Source organism: Syngnathus scovelli, chromosome 7 (assembly GCF_024217435.2).
Source record: "Syngnathus scovelli strain Florida chromosome 7, RoL_Ssco_1.2, whole genome shotgun sequence".
Classification (NCBI taxonomy): Eukaryota; Metazoa; Chordata; class Actinopteri; order Syngnathiformes; family Syngnathidae; genus Syngnathus; species Syngnathus scovelli.
In genome coordinates, this window is record NC_090853.1 from 17,607,507 (window position 1) to 17,626,396 (window position 18,890).

An 18,890-nucleotide genomic window follows, 5' to 3' on the forward strand; every position below is an offset into this window, starting at 1 on the left:
ATTTTCTATACTTTCAGAAGTCAGCTAAAATAAGTTATGTCACGTGTTACAAAACTTGGGTTTAAATAAGATTAAGCAGCACTTCTAATCGAAAGACATATTATTCGACTACACATATCCAATTGGACAGAAGTTGAAAGATGAGTGAACTGTGAGCCCAATATAGCAGAGCTAAACGACTGAAAATCTGAAATTATTGTGATGTGGATTTGGGGGAAAACAAGCATTCTGTGATGTTTTGGTTATAAAGGAGTGTCAATGCGACGACATGGGAGGGCACTGGTTAGCACGTCTACTTCACAGTGCAGAGGTTGTGGGTTTGATTCCGGCTCTGGGCTTCCTGTGTGAAGTTTGCATGTTCTCCCTGTGCATGTGTGGGTTTCCGCCAAGCACTCTGGGTTCTCCTCCCTCATTCCAAAAACATGCATGGTGGACCACTCCAGATTGCCCGTAGGTGTGAGTGGTTCTCTGTCTATATGTGCCCTGGCTGGCAACCAGTTCAAAGTGTCCCTCTTGCCCGAAGTCAGCTGGGATAGGCTCCAGCATACCGCAACCCTCGTGAAGAAAAGTCATTTAGAAAATGGATGGATGGAAGGAGCGTTAATGCATTTGCTGAGATTTTAACTTAAATAATCAAGACAATTAAACTAAAGGAAACATTTTTTTTTCTTCTGACTTGGAAATTCACAAATAATCCAATATTGCACTGTCAAAACATTTACTCACTAGCAACAATGCATGCAGTATGTAATATTTCTCAATTTAAAAATAAAATATTGTAAGTGTGCCAATATAGTTCAGGGAGGAGGCGTACAGGAGCCTGATCCAGCGCTCCAACCACCTGCACCTTAACACCACCAAGACCATAGAAAGGGTGGTGGACTTCAGGAGGTGTGGAGGTTGGGAATGGGTGTGAGTGGGGATTGGGTGGACAAAGGGAGCCGAGGTCACACACACAAAATCAAAACTGACTGAAGACTACAGACACACAACACCATGCCTCACTCAAAATGGAGTCCACTGACTCTGGATTGGAGCCTTCCGCTCCTAAGTCCGCTTGTCGCACACAGACATGGACAGCTGCACAAAACACACAAGGCATGGGGACATACTTGTCTGCACAAACACAACTGACCAGCTTCCATTCCCTACAAGAAGGGAATTAGGACCTTTTTAGAATAGAATAGAATAGAATAGAATAGAATAGAATGCCCTTTATTGTCATTTTACAATGCAATTGTATAACAAAATTGGAGAGCTTCTACCATTCCAGTGCAAATAGGTATAAAGAAAAAGAAATTCTACAATAAACATTATAAAGATAAAGTATAAAGGAAGTACAAAGAATAAAAGTAAAAGTATCTTATTTACAGTATACGTATACAATGTGGATATTAATATTAGTATGAATGAGGTATGTACAGGAAGTAAATAATAAATAGTTATTGCACGTAGTGTTGACAGCAGCAGTGACAATGTAAGTATAAAGGTGTATTGATAGTGTATTATGGCTGGTGTTGTTCAGTGTGGTGATGGCTCTTGGGAAGAAACAGTTTTTCAGTCTGGTAGTCCTTGTTCTGATGCATCTGTAGCGCCTCCCAGAAAGAAGCAGCTCAAGCAGCTGGGAGGCGGGATGTGTGTAGTCCTTGATGATATTGCGAGCTCAGCTAATGCACCCGGTGGTGTATATGTCTGTCAGGGAGGGGCGAGGGCAGCCGACGATCCTCTGCGCTGTTCTGGTTGTCCTCTGTAGCCTCCCTCTGCAGCAGTGCAGCTCCCGTACCAGGTGGTCAGGCAGTACATAAGCAGGCTCTCAATGGAGGAGCGGTAGTAGGCCAGCAGCAGCTTCCGGCCCATACTGTTCTTCCTGAGGACTCTCAGAGAAGTGTCGACGCTGCTGAGCCTTCTTGATGACAGTTGAGGTGTTACGTGTCCAGGAGAGGTCATCAGAGATCTGGACTCCCAGGAATCTGATATTGTGGACCCTCTCCACACTCTCGCTGTTGATGTAGAGGGGAGGGGGATCCCTTTTCTTCCTCCTGAAGTCCACGATGATCTCCTTTGTCTTTGTGGCATTCAGAGCCAAGTTATTTACGGAGCACCAGGTCGTGAGCTTCTGAACCTCCTTATAGGCTGTCCCGTCACCATTTGAGATTAGCCCGACCGCTGTGGTGTCATCAGCAAATTGGTTGTCGTCGTGGGCAGGACTGCAGTTGTAGAGTCCGCCTTTGGGACCAGAATGGGATGATCGTATTGAAAGCCGAGCTGTGGTCCACAAAGAGCATTCTCGCATAGCTCTGCTGCTGTTCCAGGTGACTCAACAGAGCATGCAGAGCTATGGCGATGGCGTCCTCCGTAGATCTGTTCGCCCGGTATGCGAGTCGAGTGTGGGGGGGAGGCAGTCCTTGATGTGCTGGAGAACCAGTCTCTCAAAGCACTTCATTATTACCGGGGTGAAGGCAACGGGCGGTAGTCATCGAAGCCGGCTGAGGGTGACTTTTTTGGTATGGGGATTATTGTGGCTGTGTTCAGGCAGGTGGGGACGACTGCTTGGGCCAGCGAGAAGTTAAAGATCCTGCAGAAGATCTGGGACAGCTGGTGGACGCAGGCTCTGAGCACTTTGCCAGGTACTCCGTCTGGACCGGGAGCCTTCCTGGGCTATACTACCTGGAGCACACGCCTCACCTCCTGCTACTGTACAGTGAGTGTGTGTGTGTGTGTGTGGGGGGGGGGTGCTAGGATCTGATTCAAGATACAAGATTCAAGATTTTTTATTCGCTATGTTTGAGCGTGCCAGACAATGAATTTGACGTCGGTACATCACAGCCTCTGTTCAACATTTAGGTGACTAACAACACCCAGGACGTGTGAAAAATGACAAATATTCTCAAACATCCCTTGATCTTAATTTCCCAGGAGGGCAAGTAAAAACTCAAAACTCCAACTAGGGGAAATGAGAAACCTTGAGAAGAGACCACAGATGGTGCATGTTGGCGACAAAATCTCCGCCAGCATCACGCTGAGCACGGGGGCCCCCCAGGGCTGCGTGCTCAGTCCATTGCTCTTCACCCTGCTGACGCATGACTGCACTGCGACCTACAGCGACAACCGCATAGTGAAGTTTGCTGACGACACGACTCTGGTGGGTCTCATCACGAAGGGCGACGAGACTCGGTACAGGTCGGAAGTTGACCTTCTGACCACGTGGTGCAGGGACAACAACCTCCAGCTGAACGTCGGTAAGACCAAGGAAATCATTGTTGACTTCCGGAAGGGTCACAAAACACACCTGCCGCTGATCATCGACGGTGCTGTGGTGGAGAGGGTGAGCTGCACCAAGTTCCTGGGGTGTACATCAGTGAGGACCTCTCCTGGTCCGCGAACACCTCGTCACTGGCAAAGAAAGCTCAGCGGCGCCTGTACTTCCTGCGGAAGCTCAGGCGTGCATGTGCTCCTCAGGCAGTCCTGTCTACATTCTACCGTGGCACCATTGAGAGCGTCCTCACCAGTTGCATCGCTGTCTGGGGTGGTAACTGCACTGAACAGAACTTGAAGGCCCTGCAGCGCATAGTGAATACGGCTGGTAAGATTATTGGTGCTTCGCTCCCCTCCCTGAAGGACATTTACACCTCCCATCTCACCCGCAAGGCAACCTCGATTGCCGGAGATGTGAGTCACCCGGCTCACTCTTTGTTTGACCTTCTGCCCTCTGGGAAGAGGTACAGGAGCCTGCGCTCCCGCACCACCAGACTCGCCAACAGCTTCTTTCTCCAGGCTGTTAGGGCCCTGAACTCGCTACCCCCTTCTGCGTAGCGTGCGGCACTGTTGCGCTATTTTCAGGAATGTCTGCTGTACGCGCACTTGCTCCTTTTTTTTTTTCTGCTCCTCTTAATTATTTATTTATTTATTTGTTGTTGTGTTATTTATTCATTATTTATTCAGGACGCTTTTGTTATACTTGTTTACTGTTGTCTGTTGTGAGCCATGTCTTGTCACCGTGGGATAGGGGGGAACGAAATTTCGGTTTCTTTGTGTGTCTTTGGCATGTGGAGAAATTGACAATAAAGCTGACTTTGACTTTGAGGATCCCTCTTCCAGGATGACCAGGCTGCAATGGATGCAGAGAGGACACATAGTACAATGGTGTAGACAATTCAAAAAAAGGTGTGGAGAGCAGGATGTTATTGCACAGCAATGACTCTGAGACTCTAAGAGTGGTGTGAGTACATCATAGCGACAGCCTGGGGGAAGAAGCTGTCTCTGTGTCTGCTGGTTTTGGCGTACAGAGCTCTATACCGCCATCCGGAGGGGAGTAGTTCAAACAGACTGCAACCTGGGTGAGAAGGGTCTGTAGAGATGTTACTTGCACGTTTCCTAGTCCTGGACTGGTACAAGTCTTGGATTGATGGGAGGTTGATTCCAATTATCTTTTCTGCAGTACTGATTGTCCGTTGCAGGTATTCAGCAGCTCCCGCGGCAGGTTGAACTTCTTGAGCTGTCTCAGGAAGTACAGCCTCTGCTAGGCCTTCTTCCGGACAGAGTATATGTGGCCGGTCCATTTCAGGTCCCGAGAGATTGTGGTTCCCAGGAACTTGAAGGTGTCTGTGGAGAGAATAGTTATTACTGCGGATAGTGAGGGGTGAAAGTGGTGAAGGGTCTCACCTTAAGTCCACTGTCATCTCCACGGTCTTGAGTGGGTTCAGCTCCAGGTGGTTTTGGCTGCACCAGTGGACCTGCAGCTCCACCTCCTGTCTGTACGCAGTCTCGTCACCGTCCCGAATCAGTCCGATGAGAGTCGTGTCGTCTGCATACTTCAGGAGCTTCATGGGAGAGTCACCTGAGGAGAAATCGTTGGTGTAGAGAGAGAAGAGCAGTGGGGAGAGGACGCACCCCTGAGGGGCGCCAGTATTGGTGGTTCCGGGTGCCAGATGTGATGCTCCTCAGCCTCACACGCTGTCTCCTGTTGGTCAGGAAGCTGGTGATCCACTGACAGGTGGAGGCAGGCACCGCAAGCCGGATGAGCTTCTGTTAGAGGCTGTCAGGAGCGATGGTGTTGAACGCTGAGCTGAAGTCCACAAACAGGATCCTGGCGTACGTTCCTGGGGTGTCCAGGTGGTGCAGGATGTAGTGCAGTCCCATGTTGACCGCATCATCCACCGACCTGTTTGCCCGGTAGGCAAACTGGAGGGGGTCAGGCAGCCCCGTGACATCCTTCAGGTGGTTCAACTCTAACCAATCTGATATGGAAGTGTGTGAAGTTAGTAGTGATGGTCTGGATGCCCTGCCACACCTCTCGTGGTCTGTTGCTGGCAAGGTGGAACTCCATCTTCCTCATGTAGTCTACTTTGTTTTTTTTAATCCCTTTCTTCAGGTCAGCCCGAGTTGAGCTGTAAAGGGCTCTGTCGGCTGACCTGAAGGCAGAGTCGCGGGCCCTGAGGAGTGAGCGGACCTGGCTGGTCATCTAGGGTTTCTGGTTGGGAACGACCCGGATGGTTTTGTCCACGGATACAGTTCCCATACAGAACTTGATGTAGTCCAGAGCTGTCCCTGTGAACATTCCCAGGTCCTGGTGATGAAATAGGTCCCAGTCAGTGTCTTGGAGGCAATCCTGGAGTTGGCTGAGTGCATTTCCAGGCCAAGTTGTTATAGGCCTTGTGGTGGGCCTGGATCTGTGTCTGAGGGGGATGTATGCGGGATGAGCAGCAGGGAGAGATGGTCTGACTGTCCGAGGTGGGGGAGGGGCATGGCTCTGGCTTGATGTTGGAGTACACGTGGGCCAATGTCCTTTCCCCTCTTGTTGGGCACTTAACGTGCTTGTGAAACTGCGGGAGTACAGTCTTCAGATTGCTCTTATTAAAGTCTCCCGTGAACACCACCCGCTGCTGTTCATTGATGGTGTTCAGCCGGAGAGAGAGCGTCGCGCTAGCGTTAGCATCTGGCAGGATGCACACAGCGGTGATGATCACCACTGTTATCTCTCTGTGGCTGGTCGAAAGTAACAACAGTGAGGAGCCTTAAAATCCACCAAGGGCTAAAGAAATGCCTCAGCAAGCTCAGCAAGGGGTCTCGTATTGAGCACTACTTCTTACGAAGTCGGCCAAATCAGTCGAATGAAGCCCAGAGGCAGGAGAACCCCCACAGTCCTCAGGGTATCAGCACCTTAACTGAAGCACAGCATCGCAATGACCCTCCAGTAGTAACCAGCCCAGAGCCCAGGAAAGAGCAGCCAGCGGCAGACGACAGCTATCCACAGTCAACAAACACCCCAACTCAGAGCCAGGACTGCAATACTCAGCGGTCTCAAACCCAGAACTCAGCAAGCAACACTCAGCTGCAGGCTGTAGCCCGTGCTAGTCAGGCTCAGCCAACATCCTTCCTCAGCTCAGCACCCAGCCAGTGGCAAACAGCAAGAGAGAAGGTGGAAGGAAGAAAAGCTCCGGTTCTGTGGCCCAAATCCAACCAGTGGCGAGAATGGGAGACTGTGTCTTTAGATCTGGTTGCCCTCCTAGAACAACAGACGGGGCCAGTCGACAAAAAACTGGAGAACATGGGAGCCATTATCTACAGCAGGCCTGGCCATCGCATACGGCTCTTTGCCTGGTTTCATGTGGCTCTTTTACGTTCATATCAACATTTGTGTCTGTGGGGTTCTTTTTAGTGCGTGTTCGCTTCACTTTTTGTCAAACGCGCATGCGCATGAGGTGAAATACCACAAAGCAGGAGGGGCAAACCCATTCGAATAAACAATGAGTGTCAATTTCGCGCTCAAAATGACGAATATGAAGATGAACACAGGACGTTTTAACAGAGTGGGAAAGTTTATATGTTTTTGTTGAACGTAATGGCAAGCCATTCTGCTTGATATGTCAGACGTCATTAGCGCATTTCAAATCTTCAAATCTTCAGCGCCACTTCAGCTCACTCCATGCTCTCACATCGATAAGGACTTTCCAAAAGGGACTGAATTTTGCAAGCGCAAGTTGGACACTTTGAAAAGTCAGGCAGAAATACAGGTACAGTTTTTCCCCAAAATTACGAAGCATTCAGAGACTGTCACGCTTGCATCGTATCAACTGGCTTGGAATATTGCACGGGCAATAAAGGGGAGTTCGTTAAAAAATGCCTCACTGACTTTAAAATCTTGCCTCCTGAAAACGACAAACTAAAACGAATGGTGTCAGACATCCAACTGTCCCACCACACTGTTGAACACAGAATATCGGACATTAACAGGAATGCCAGAAGTCGCACTAAGCAACATGCATAGTAAGTGAAAAAACGTTATTGTAAATTATTATGTTTTTATTTGTGGACTTTTTTGAGCTGGGAGTTTGTGTGTGTGAGACAGTGCACACAACGTTCATTGTTGAAAATGACTGGCCTGTGGTCTTAGTACCGTAGGAGTCAAATTACCGTATTTTTTGGACTATAAATTGCGTTTTTTTTCATAGTTTGGGTCGGGGGGGGGGGGGGGGGGGGGCTATACTCATGAGCGACTTATATGTGAATTTTTTCAAAAATTTTCAAAATTCAATAATCTGCGATGTAGTGAAACCGCGATAAACGAACCGCGATGTAGCAAGGGATTACTGTAATCTGAACTGCAACTGCGGCGCGGCGCATACACGGCGGTGTTTTACATAAAGGGCAAAGGATTCGATCACGGGATTTAATGACTTGGAGTGACAGAGATTGTTTGATAAAATTCTTTATAATTATATGGGCCTGTGGAATATTTTGAAGTGCAATCGCCGTCAGCGGCGCGCACCCGGCATTGTTGACATAAAGAACGATGGATTTAATGATTTGGAGTGACACAGATGGTTTGATAATATTATTGCTTATATAATAGTTATTTGATGTATAATTTATATATCGTTATATGGGCCTGTGGAATATTTTGAAATGCAACCGCCGTCAGCGGCACGCACCCAGCATTGTTGACATAAAGGACAATCGATGGATTTAATGATTTGGAGTGACACAGATGGTTTGATAATATTATTGCTTATATAATAGTTATTTGATATATAATTTATATAGTTATATGGGCCTGTGGAATAATTTGAAGTGCAACCGCCATCAGCGGTGCGCACCCGGCATTGTTGACATAAAGGACGATTGATGGATTTAATGATTTGGAGTGACACAGATGGTTTGATAAAGGTGTTATTTATGTTAAAGTTATTTGGATAACTGTCAATGTTACGTCAGGCCCGTTCTCAGCTCTTCGTTTGTGTTTATGTCACGTTAGCATAACGTATCGTTTAGCCTGTTGTTGCTCGTTCATGTCTGTTCTTGGTGTTGAATTTTGTCCAATAAATTTCCCCCAAAATGTGACTTATACTCAGGAGCGACTTATATATGTTTTTTTTTCACTTTATTGTGCATTTTATGGCTAATGCAACGTATATTCCGGAGCGACTTTTAGTCCGAAAAATATAGTATGTCATTATCATGTTGGTGTGCGACAGGATAATGTCACAATAAATTTGGCTGAGCAGAGGTGTGTGTGTAAGAGGAAGGGATGGGGTGATGTTCATGTGTGCCCATGTGTATGATGTGGCTCTTTGCGGTAACACAGTAAAGAATGTGGCTCTTAGTCTCTGACTGGTTGGCCACTCCTGGTATAGTGTATACATGAGAGGTTCCATATTTGTAGTTTACCTGTTGAAGTTTGGTGCCATTACTGTTGTACTCTTTGGTGCCATTACTATTGTATTGTTGTACACTTTATGTACATACATTATATATTCATGTATACCGTATATATATATTCATGAGAAAAAAGTTTCACTGGATTTTTGGTAAACATTTTTTGTTAATCTATGCCTCCTGATGTGAATTAAATGTGCCTTACATTAAATCATTAGATGTAGTAGCATCACATTTTCAGCTCTAGTAAGTAATAGTCCATCATGTCCAGCTACTACTGCATTGCATGATTAAAACAATAAATCTTATTTCATTGAGGGTGATTTGTCTGAGATATGTCACGCTTGAATGTAATTTGGGGATGATCTCTAAAACATGTATTTGTTTGGCATATGTTAGGGTTTTTCAGATTATCCTTATCGTATGATTATGTTGGAATGCAACCGGTAATAAATAACCTACCTTGTCTCATCCTACACAAGGTCGTAAAACAGACCCTGATATGTTTTGACTAGAGCACAAGGGTTTCCTATTCAGTCTACTCTTACCCCCACTCTGTTTCTCTTAAGAAATATGCCCTTGCAGGAGGGAGGGTTTTTAGACTTCATTCCTTGAACGAGTGAACTCTCCACCTGCAGGTGTCTAAAAGGACTTGCTTGTCTCCCGTGTGGTTCTTGCAAAATAAGTTAGAGTGAGCTCATCTCTAACAGCATATGTCACCCTCGGACATGTAATTTGTGGATGGTCCCAAAAATAAAGCGTAAGAACGAATATCAAACATCGAACATTAGGCCCACTTTTTACACTGTACTTTTTACACTGTATGCCGTATTAACCTATTTGACTGCATTTTATATTTTTCTATTAGAATGACAATGCATCTGAATTTACCATTAAGCCTATATGTTCATTTATTTGCTAATGACCTAACGCAGGCATGTCCAAAGTACGGCCCCCGTCTAAATTTAAACCGGTCCGAAGCATTGTGTCATGAAATTAATAAGTGGCCCACTGGCACTGTCGCGGGGACCTGCGCACCCCAGAGCGAGCCACATAAATGAAACTCGTCCTAACGGGAACACACACATGAGCCAGCGCTCATGATCGGTTGTGAGCGTGTCTCCTCCGTCCCTTCCCAGTTCACACGCACACAAGTGTCCGTTTGCAAGATAATCGGTGACACAGACACTTCCGCATTCAAATGTCCACACACCAAGGACTAAGGTGACGCTAAAATCAGAGACGCTGCAAGTGACGCTGCACAGGGAAAGGCAAAAAAAAACAAAAACACACAGACTACTGGTGAGAGCTGTCTACTTCGTACTAACTCTATACACTACTACGCTCTCTGCATCCATTACAACCTGGTGATCCTGAAAGGGGGATCCTTCCATCTGTGGTCCCTTCTCAAGGTTTCTCGTTTTCCCCTGGCAGGGTTTTTTTTTAGTTTTTCCTTGCCCTTTTGGGAGCTTATGATCAGGGGATGCTTTGAGAATAATTGTCAATTTTGGCTATGTAAAGCCCTTTTGTTTGTGATTTAGGGCTATACAAATAAACTTGACTTGACTTGACTTGACTTGACTACGCGTCCGCGCCACCCACTCACAGTGATCGCAAACAACAAAGAGACTATGGATTATTATTTTGTGATTATGAAGTAATTTGTTACGTATGACGTTCAAATAAAAAAGATAAAATGGAAAATGATTTATTTGGATTAAAAATCTGAGATGATGCAACCTGGACTGTTTACTGCAGTCACAAACACCAATATCACCCTTCTTATTAAATACAACAATAACAATAATAAAACAAACAATACATCTAATAAAAACTTCATTCAACTTTCATAAAATTGTTCATTTGTATTTAATGTATTATTATTTTAATCTTTAACTTTTGTGGTAGTGCAATTGACAACAGATTCTCATTTGCAATAGCAAAGGATATAGCTATATATTTACAAGTTCATTTAACATGGTAATGGTTCGAGGAATGTCAATGCAAATGGTCGGCCCCTATACATTTCATCTAACCAAATCTGGCCCACTTTGCAAAACCTTTGGACACCCCTGACCTAACATAACCTTACTCTGTCTGGGTGAGACTGTGCGTGTGTCTCGGCTCTTTAGTCCGCTCCCAGAATTTGATAGAAGCTCGATGAAAAATGCTGTCAAACGTGCCTGCAGGAAAAGTCTTTTATTCTTCAACATAAGAATATGGAGTTATGTTGAGGTAGCCACAAGGCACACATAATCAACTGGTCGAGGGCTGGCCGACAAGATCAGAAAAGCACTACAACAAAAGTCTACCAATGCCTCTAGTAGAGAAATGCAGGCATTGCAGTGACAAGATGAAATGAGTGATTTTTTTTTTTCTGGACAAGACCGGCAGGCCAAATTACAAAGCCCCGCGGGGAGTATCCTGCCTACAGGCCGTAACTTGCCCAGGTCTGACCTACTGTATACTCACCCTGATGACCCTGTGCTTTTGCAAACTCCTAGCAAAGGTCTCTTATTGGAAAAAACGTCCACCTTCAGAGGACCTGAAACAGAAGGTGAATTAGGGTTTTTCTGCAACTCGAGTACAGATTTTCTGCATTTGGATCAAACGTACATCTACTCAGACTGTCAAGAAATCCACATGTAGGTCAATGCAAAGGGTGTTAGGATAGCAAAGCTCCCAACATTAAAGGGAGGGTAAAGCAAAGATGGTTTAATTTTCACTAACTAGGCCAATGCATGTATAATCTTATCAGGAAAATTAAAACAGTTAGCATTTTCTATTTTATTCATTCATTTTGGAGAAATAATGTAATGACGAATGCCTTTAAAAACATCCACTTTTAATGAGGAATAGGGCCACACACCCCCATCCATCTCTTGGTTGATGATGTCACGGAAGGAAGCAATAACAATTTTCCAATTGGAAATTTTTGTACTGACTATCACTTCAAATGTCCAAAAACAGTTATCAATTGGCACCAAATTTTACATGTACCCCACAACCTGAACCCACATTCTTTTCATCATCCGTCCCCCGGCTATCAACCTTCCCCCCATAACTTCTGCTGACCTCTCCCAAATACTCTCCACCATGAAATCCTCTAACTCCCCCCTGGACCCCATGCCATCCCAACTAGTTAAAGACTGCCTCAGCCCCATTGCCCCACTCATCATAGACATCATCAATTCCTCCCTCACCTCTGGTACAGTCCCCTCACCTCCTAAGCTTGCAGCCATCACTCCTCTCCTCAAAAAACCCAGCCTTGACCCTGAGGACCCCAACAACTACAGACCCATCTCTAATCTCACATTTCTATCAAAACTACTGGAAAGAGCCGTCACATCTCAACTCAAGACCCACCTCTTTTCAAATAACCTGTATGAACCATACCAATCTGGTTTCCGTACACACCACAGCACTGAAACGGCCCTACTCAAAGTCACTAACGATCTCCTGCTTTCCTCTGACTTTGGTTCTCTCACTATCCTTCTCCTCCTTGACCTCAGTGCTGCCTTCGACACAGTAAACCATTCACCCGCTCACCCAGCAGACAGCACATCACTCCTGTCCTCCGTCATCTTCGCTGCCTCCCCATAAAACAGCGCATACATTTCAAGATCCTTGTCACTACATATAAGGCCCTAAACAACCTTGCCCTGCTCTACCTGTCTGAACTCGTGCACCGCTATACCCCCGCCCGCCGACTCCGCTCTGCTGACGCCAACTTGCCAACCCCCATTACCTTGACCAAATACCGGACCATTGGGGATAGAGCCTTTGCCATTGCTGCCCCCACTCTCTGGAACTCTCTCCCGCTGACCATCCGTAATGCTGACTCCCTGCGCTCATTCAAACACCATCTCAAGACCCACCTCTTCAACTCTACATATAACCCCTAACTCTTCGTGTGTGTGTGTGTGTGTGTGTGTGTGTGTGTGTGTGTGTGTGTGTGTGTGTGTGTGTGTGTGTGTGTGTGCGCGAATTTTCTATGTAAAGCGGCTTTGGTGTGTGTGTGTGAATTTTCTATGTAAAGCGGCTTTGGTGTTTAGCAAAGCGCTATATAAAGCCGATCTGGCTGTGCTGCAGTGTTTAAATGACAAAGATTTCAGTCGCTGCAGACGGCACACCGAGTATGAGAGGGTTGCAAAAGAGGTTTGTGACTTTACTACAGAAAGTCATTTAATCATTAATGTTCATTTTGTATTTGTAGCCTACTTAGTTTTTTTAATCGTAGGCATACAGCTTATGTATTGACAGTCTATGTTGCCTTATAAAAGGCTTTTAGATTTTTGCGGCTCCAGACAGGTATGTATGTTTTTTTGGGGGCCAATATGGCTCTTTGAACATTTTGGGTTGCTGACCCCTACACTAGCCCGTAGTTGTCAAGCACAGGGGGGGCAGATACGGCTCACCACATTATTTTAGACAAATTGTGCGTCAGCTTCATGTGTCAATACTAAAATTACAAATTGTCTTTTCTCCAATATTTACAAAATGGATTCGGTTGAAGTTGGGAAATTGTGTAAAATGTAAATAAAAACAAATCACAACGATTTGAAAATCCTTCTCAACCCATATTCAATTGAATATACTACAAAGACAACATATTTAATGTTCAAACTGATAAACTTAATTGTTTTTTACCAAATAATAATTAACGTAGAATTTCATGGCTGCAACACGTCCAGTAGAAGTTGGGAAAGGTGGCAAAAAATCCTGAGAAAGCTGAAAAAATCTCATTAAACACCTATTTGGAACATCCCACATGTGATCAGGCTAATTGGGTACCATGATTGGGTATAAAAGGAGCCTCCCCAAACATGCTCAGTCATTCACAAGCAAGGATGGGGCGAGGGTACCACTTAGTCCACAACTGCGTGAGAAAATAGTTGAACAGTTTAAGAACAACATTTGTCAAAGCAAAATTGCAAGGAATTTAGGGTTTTCAACATCTACGATCCATAATATCATCAAAAGGTTCAGACAATCTGGTGAAATCACTGCACGTAAGCGCCACGGCCGGAAACCAAGACTGAATGACCGTGACCTTCGATCCCTCAGACGGCATTGCCTTAAAAACCGACATGAGTGTGTCAAGGATATCACCAAATGGCCTCAGGAAAACTTCAGAAAACCACTTTCAGTAAATGCAGTTCGTCACTACATCAGTAAGTGCGGGTTAAAACTCTACCATGCAAAGCAAAAGCCGTTTATGAACAACATCCAGAAACGCCGCCGGGTTCTCTGGGCCCGAGCTCATGTAAAATGGACTGATGTACAATGAAAAAGTGTTTTGTGGTCTGATGAGTCCACTTTTCAAATTGTTTTTGGAAACACTGGACGTTGTGTCCTCCGGACCAAAGAGGAAGCAGACCATCCGGACTGTTATCAATGCAAAGTTCAAAAGCCAGCATCTGTGATGGTATGTGGGTGCATTAGTTCCCATGGCATGGGTGACTTACATTCCTTTGAAGGCAACATAAATGCTGAAAAGTACATACAGATTTTGGAGCAACATATGCTGCCGTCCAAGCGATGTCTTTTTCATGGACGCCGCTGCTTATTTCAGCAAGATAATGCCAAGCCACATTCTGCACCTGTTACAACAGCATGGCTTTGAAGTAAAAGAGTCCAGGTTCTCCCCTGGCCCGCTTGCAGTCCAGACCTGTCTCCCATTGAAAATGTGTGGTGCATTATGAAGCGTAAAATACGACAGGGAAGACCCCGGACTGTTGAACAACTGAAGCGGTTCATCAAGCAAGAATGGGAAAGAATTCCACATGAGAAGCTAAGAGAATTTGTATCCTCTCTTCCAAAACGTTTATTGAGTGTTATTAAAAGGAAAGGTGATGTAACGAAGTGGTAAACATGCCCTTTCCCAACTTCTACTGCACGTGTTGCAGCCATGAAAATGAGTTTGAGCATGAAATATGTTGTCTTTGTAGTGTATTCAATTGAATATAGGTTAAAAAGGATTTTCAAATCATTGTACAGTCAAACCTCGGTTTTCGAACGTCCCGGTTCTCGAACAAATCAGAATTCGAACGAAAAATTTGAGATTTTTTTTTGCTACGGTTGTCGAACAAAATTCGGAGGTTGAACCTCGCGAGATGAGCCGAAAGGACCCGAGAAAACCCAAGTGCGCGGCCCGGATGCCGACTGACTCCGTTCGTTATTGTATTTTTGTTACTTTGACGATTGTATTAACCCCTAATCATGCCTCCAAAGAAAGCAAGTGGGAGCAGTAAAGCTGTTAGGGTTGATAGATTAGTTTTATCCTATTATTATGTTGGAATGTAACCTGTAATAATTAACCTAGCTCGTCCTGTCTTAATAAAGTAGTAGAACAAAGTGCTAAGATCCTTTGAACTGATTGACCAGCTGCAGAGGACGCAGTCAAAGTTGTTCTGTTTACTCAACATCGTATTCACCCCCATCCTGTCCACTCACACCCCCACCCTGTTTCTCTCAATAAAAATGCTCTTGCAAGAGGCCTGAGTCATTCGATCATCGCTGTATGCACAGCGACGAATGACTCTCCACTTGCAAGTGCTTAAAAAGGGCATACTGTCTCCCGTGTGGTTCTTGCAAAATAAGATAGAGTAAGCACCAGTCTAACAAAAGCCATCCTAAAACACAAAGACGCTCTTAAAGCAATGCGACAGTGAGCGCCCGGCGCGCTGCGGTTGACCGATTGGACCAAATTAAGCTCCCTGCACACTAAGGTCCACTTGAATTTTGGAACGTACATCAGTAAAATATTTTCTAAATTTCAGCGACAGCTCTTTCACAATAATGTGACCAGTGCAGTGCAGTTGCGCGGTCGACAGTGAGCTGCAGTTGCGCGATCAGACAAAAATGCGCAAATGGAAAAAATGCTTAAAAAAGGCGTTGTTTTTTTTTTTTTTTTGGTCTTAGAGCACATTAAATTTTTTTCCATTATTTGTAATGGGAAAAATTGATTCGGAATTCCACCGATTCACTTCATCGAACCGCCTTTTGGAACGGATTGTGGTCGAAAACTGAGGTTTGACTGTATTTTTTTAAATTTACATTTTACACAATTTCCCAACTACAACCAAATCCGGTTTGTACATTTCCTGAAGTCCACGCATGTGGTACCACCTCTGCTGGCTCGTGACTCAGCCAGGAGGCTTGCTCTGGACTGCATCACAACGCCCAGAGGTCAGCTTGTTGGAAAGATTTTAGCACCGGACTTCCAGTTAGAAAGCCAACCCTTCAGATGAGTGTGGCCTCCTTTTCGGATACGCGGCGGAGGTGATTACCCCATATGCAGACTTAAATGAACCCTTACCAATGATATTCAACTTCAATTGAATATATAACGTATTAAGAATTCAGCTTACATAAAGCCTCTCAGAATGCGTTGTGTTTGTGTGTTGGTGACTGGTGAAAGGAAATAGACGGGACAGGGCACTTTAGCTGCGGAGAGGCTGCTCATTTCTTGTCCATAAATCAGCCACAGAGAGGCTAAGCTAAAGTAGATATAAGGAGAGATGTCCATGTAAATTTTGGTGCCAATTGACAGCTGTTTTTAGACATTTTAAGCGATAGTCTGTACAATGATTTCCAATGAGGAAATTGTCATCGCTTCCTTCCGTGACGTAGTCAGGCTGATGTGTAAAATCAAGCAGATTGCGCCCAAAAAGTGGGTGTCAGTAAGTCCACCACCACTTTGTTACAAAATACCATTAAATCTCTTCTGAGTTTTATTTTCAGGTAATTGTAGTACTGTTTAATACAGTTGTATCACATAAGTGGTAATGTTGGGTCGTTTTACCTTCCCTTTAGCAGTTCTGAGGTTATGGATGTTACGCAATGGATATTACATTTGTCAAACCTGCACTTTTTATTAAAGTGACCGGCTTCCCATTAAAGGGTTCGATAAGCCGGGGTAAAGGGTCTCTGACCACCTGAGTTAAATTAATTCTAAAAGAATCAATATAATCTCTTTATGACGCCAATCCCTCTGAAGTCAAACGACGCTCGTGCTGAGTAATTTAAATTTGAGACACGTCGTCAGAATAACCGCGGCATAATGATGGCTCCCTTCGGTGATTTGAGGCTTTTGTTATGTTACGGATATTTTTAGATGTCTTTGTTTCGGATATTTTTAGATGTCTTTGTTAAGACCTCAAGGATTCGTTGATTTACTAGAGCGCACTCGCCCTAGCTGAGTTTAAGATAACTACTTCGAACCAGATCTGACAATTCCTGATGTTAAGGATTAAAGATGTCTTCACTTTAAAAAGAATTGAACGGATTTAAAGAATGACTATGATAGGGAAATAAAGAAATTTTAAAGTTCTAATTGCTGCATATAAAACCATGCTCAACATAGTTAATACGAAATAATCGATAACCGAATTAAGGATTAAGAAGATATTTAATGAATAAGCAAGAAAAAGAATTACAAGTTGAAAAAAAAACAACACTCACCCACTCAGAACAAAAGAGGAGACTAAAGGTCTAAAATCCTATTTGGTTGAACAAGTCGAGTGATCGGCTCTCCTTTGTTCCAAAATCCGAATTCTGTTTAAAAAAGATGAAAGGTCTGGCTGTCTCCTCTGCCTTCCTTGAAGCTTAAAATTTGACAAAGTCCAATTCGAAGCTTAAAATTTGACAAAGTCCAATTCGAAGACTCTGGAAATTCATCTCATGGAATTCAATTCAATTCAATTCAATTCATTCAATCTCAAAAAGAATGAGAAATCCATCTTCGTCTAAATGGCGTTCTTTACACCGGGGAGCGGCACGGCCATCGCCCTGACTAGGAAGAAGTGCCTCGCTCTGTGTCAGGACAACTTATTTATAGGCTTCTGGCATTACCTCATCGGAATATGTAGGTGAAAGGTCAGAATCCCTGCACCAGGTCAGACGGAAACCACTGGTTGTCTTGGCAACCTTGCTTAAAGCAGCAACCACTGCGCATGACTGTACTCCGCCACCGGATGCAGCTGTTTCCTGTTTTGCTCGTTCTTTCACTGTTAGCCCTTGATGTCTCCTCTCAACTTAATACATTCAGGTATGGATGGAACACCAATGTTAAATACAGGTTGGACAAAACATTGCAACATTAATAACATATATCTTGTCTAGTAAAGATCAATCTTAACATATAATCATACTTAACCATAATAATGGGTTCTTCTAACTTAAACATATTTATTGATATTGCTCAAGCTGTTACATCTTAAAATTATGGCATAGCAAACTCATATTCCAAAATTGTGCGTTGCTATGTGTTTGAACAGGTCGTGTCCTTTTAATTTATTAGATTTGTTAGTTTCCATCAGGTCACCCTTATGTCAAGCTTTAACACCATCTCCTGGTGAAATTTTGGAACTACTAAATATTTTGGGATAGCCAATGTGCCTGGGCCAAATTCGATACCCAATTTTACACCATCTTGTACCACCATGCCACTTGACACTTTATATACTCAATCTTGGGCCACACCTTTATCTTTTCTGTAATTTGCTCACTGTACAACAAAGGAGTGCCCACATCTGACATTTATATTATCCCATGCTTGATGATAGGACTTTTTATCTGTTCTTTAAAAGACGCCTTCTAGAACTGACCTTGCCTCTCCAGCAACATACCTTTAAAGGTAAAACAGCTTGTCTGCAAGACTGGGACAGCGCTGATCTATAAGAGCTTTGAAACTAGTGCTCCACTGTATGAATGTCAATGTGTCGCCAGAAAATACACCAGGTTCTGGAACTGGAATCGAATTTCCCAATAGTGCCTATAAATATGAAGCAATTTAATGGGTTGAAAGGGCCTGATTAATATTGCTAAATAATTCCATCCATCCATTTTCTGTACCGCTTTGTCCCTACGGGGTCGCGGGCGTGCTGGAGCCCATCCCAGCGGTCATCGGGCAGTAGGCGGGGGACACCATGAACGGGTTGCCAGCCAATTGCAGGGCACACATAGACGAACAACCATCCGCACTCGCACTCACACCAAGGGGCAATTTAGAGTGCTCAAAGCTACGAAGCATGTTTTTGGGATGTGGGAGGAAACCGGAGTGCCCGGAGAAAACCCACGCGGGCACGCGAGAACTTGTAATCTTGTGTTAAGTGAATGTGTTCAGGCCATTTGGAGTCTATCAGTGAAAATTGTGCATTTAGCAACACCTTCAATATGGGTACAGACAGGAAATCTCCATTTTTGGGGGTATTTTGATGAGTAGTTAGACC

General features: G+C 44.4%; 1 protein-coding gene across 37 annotated transcripts in view; it reads right to left on the reverse strand.

Moving 5' to 3' along the window:
* The window catches only part of bcas3 (BCAS3 microtubule associated cell migration factor), a 287,913-nt gene that overhangs the window by 173,822 nt on the left and 95,201 nt on the right, over positions 1-18,890 (reverse strand). For 34 of the 37 annotated variants that reach the window (XR_007482725.2, XR_011087061.1, XM_049725730.2 and 31 more), the window contains one exon: positions 11,128-11,200. The exons of 2 other annotated variants lie outside the window; for them this stretch is intronic. Coding sequence is in view for 33 of the 35 variants with exons in the window: in XM_049725730.2 (XP_049581687.1) it covers positions 11,128-11,200 (73 nt within the window). In the remaining 2 variants the exon portion in view is untranslated. Of the gene's footprint in view, positions 1-1,005; positions 3,244-11,127; positions 11,201-18,890 lie in introns of those variants that run through there. One more of the 37 variants, XM_068651248.1, reaches the window with a different exon arrangement.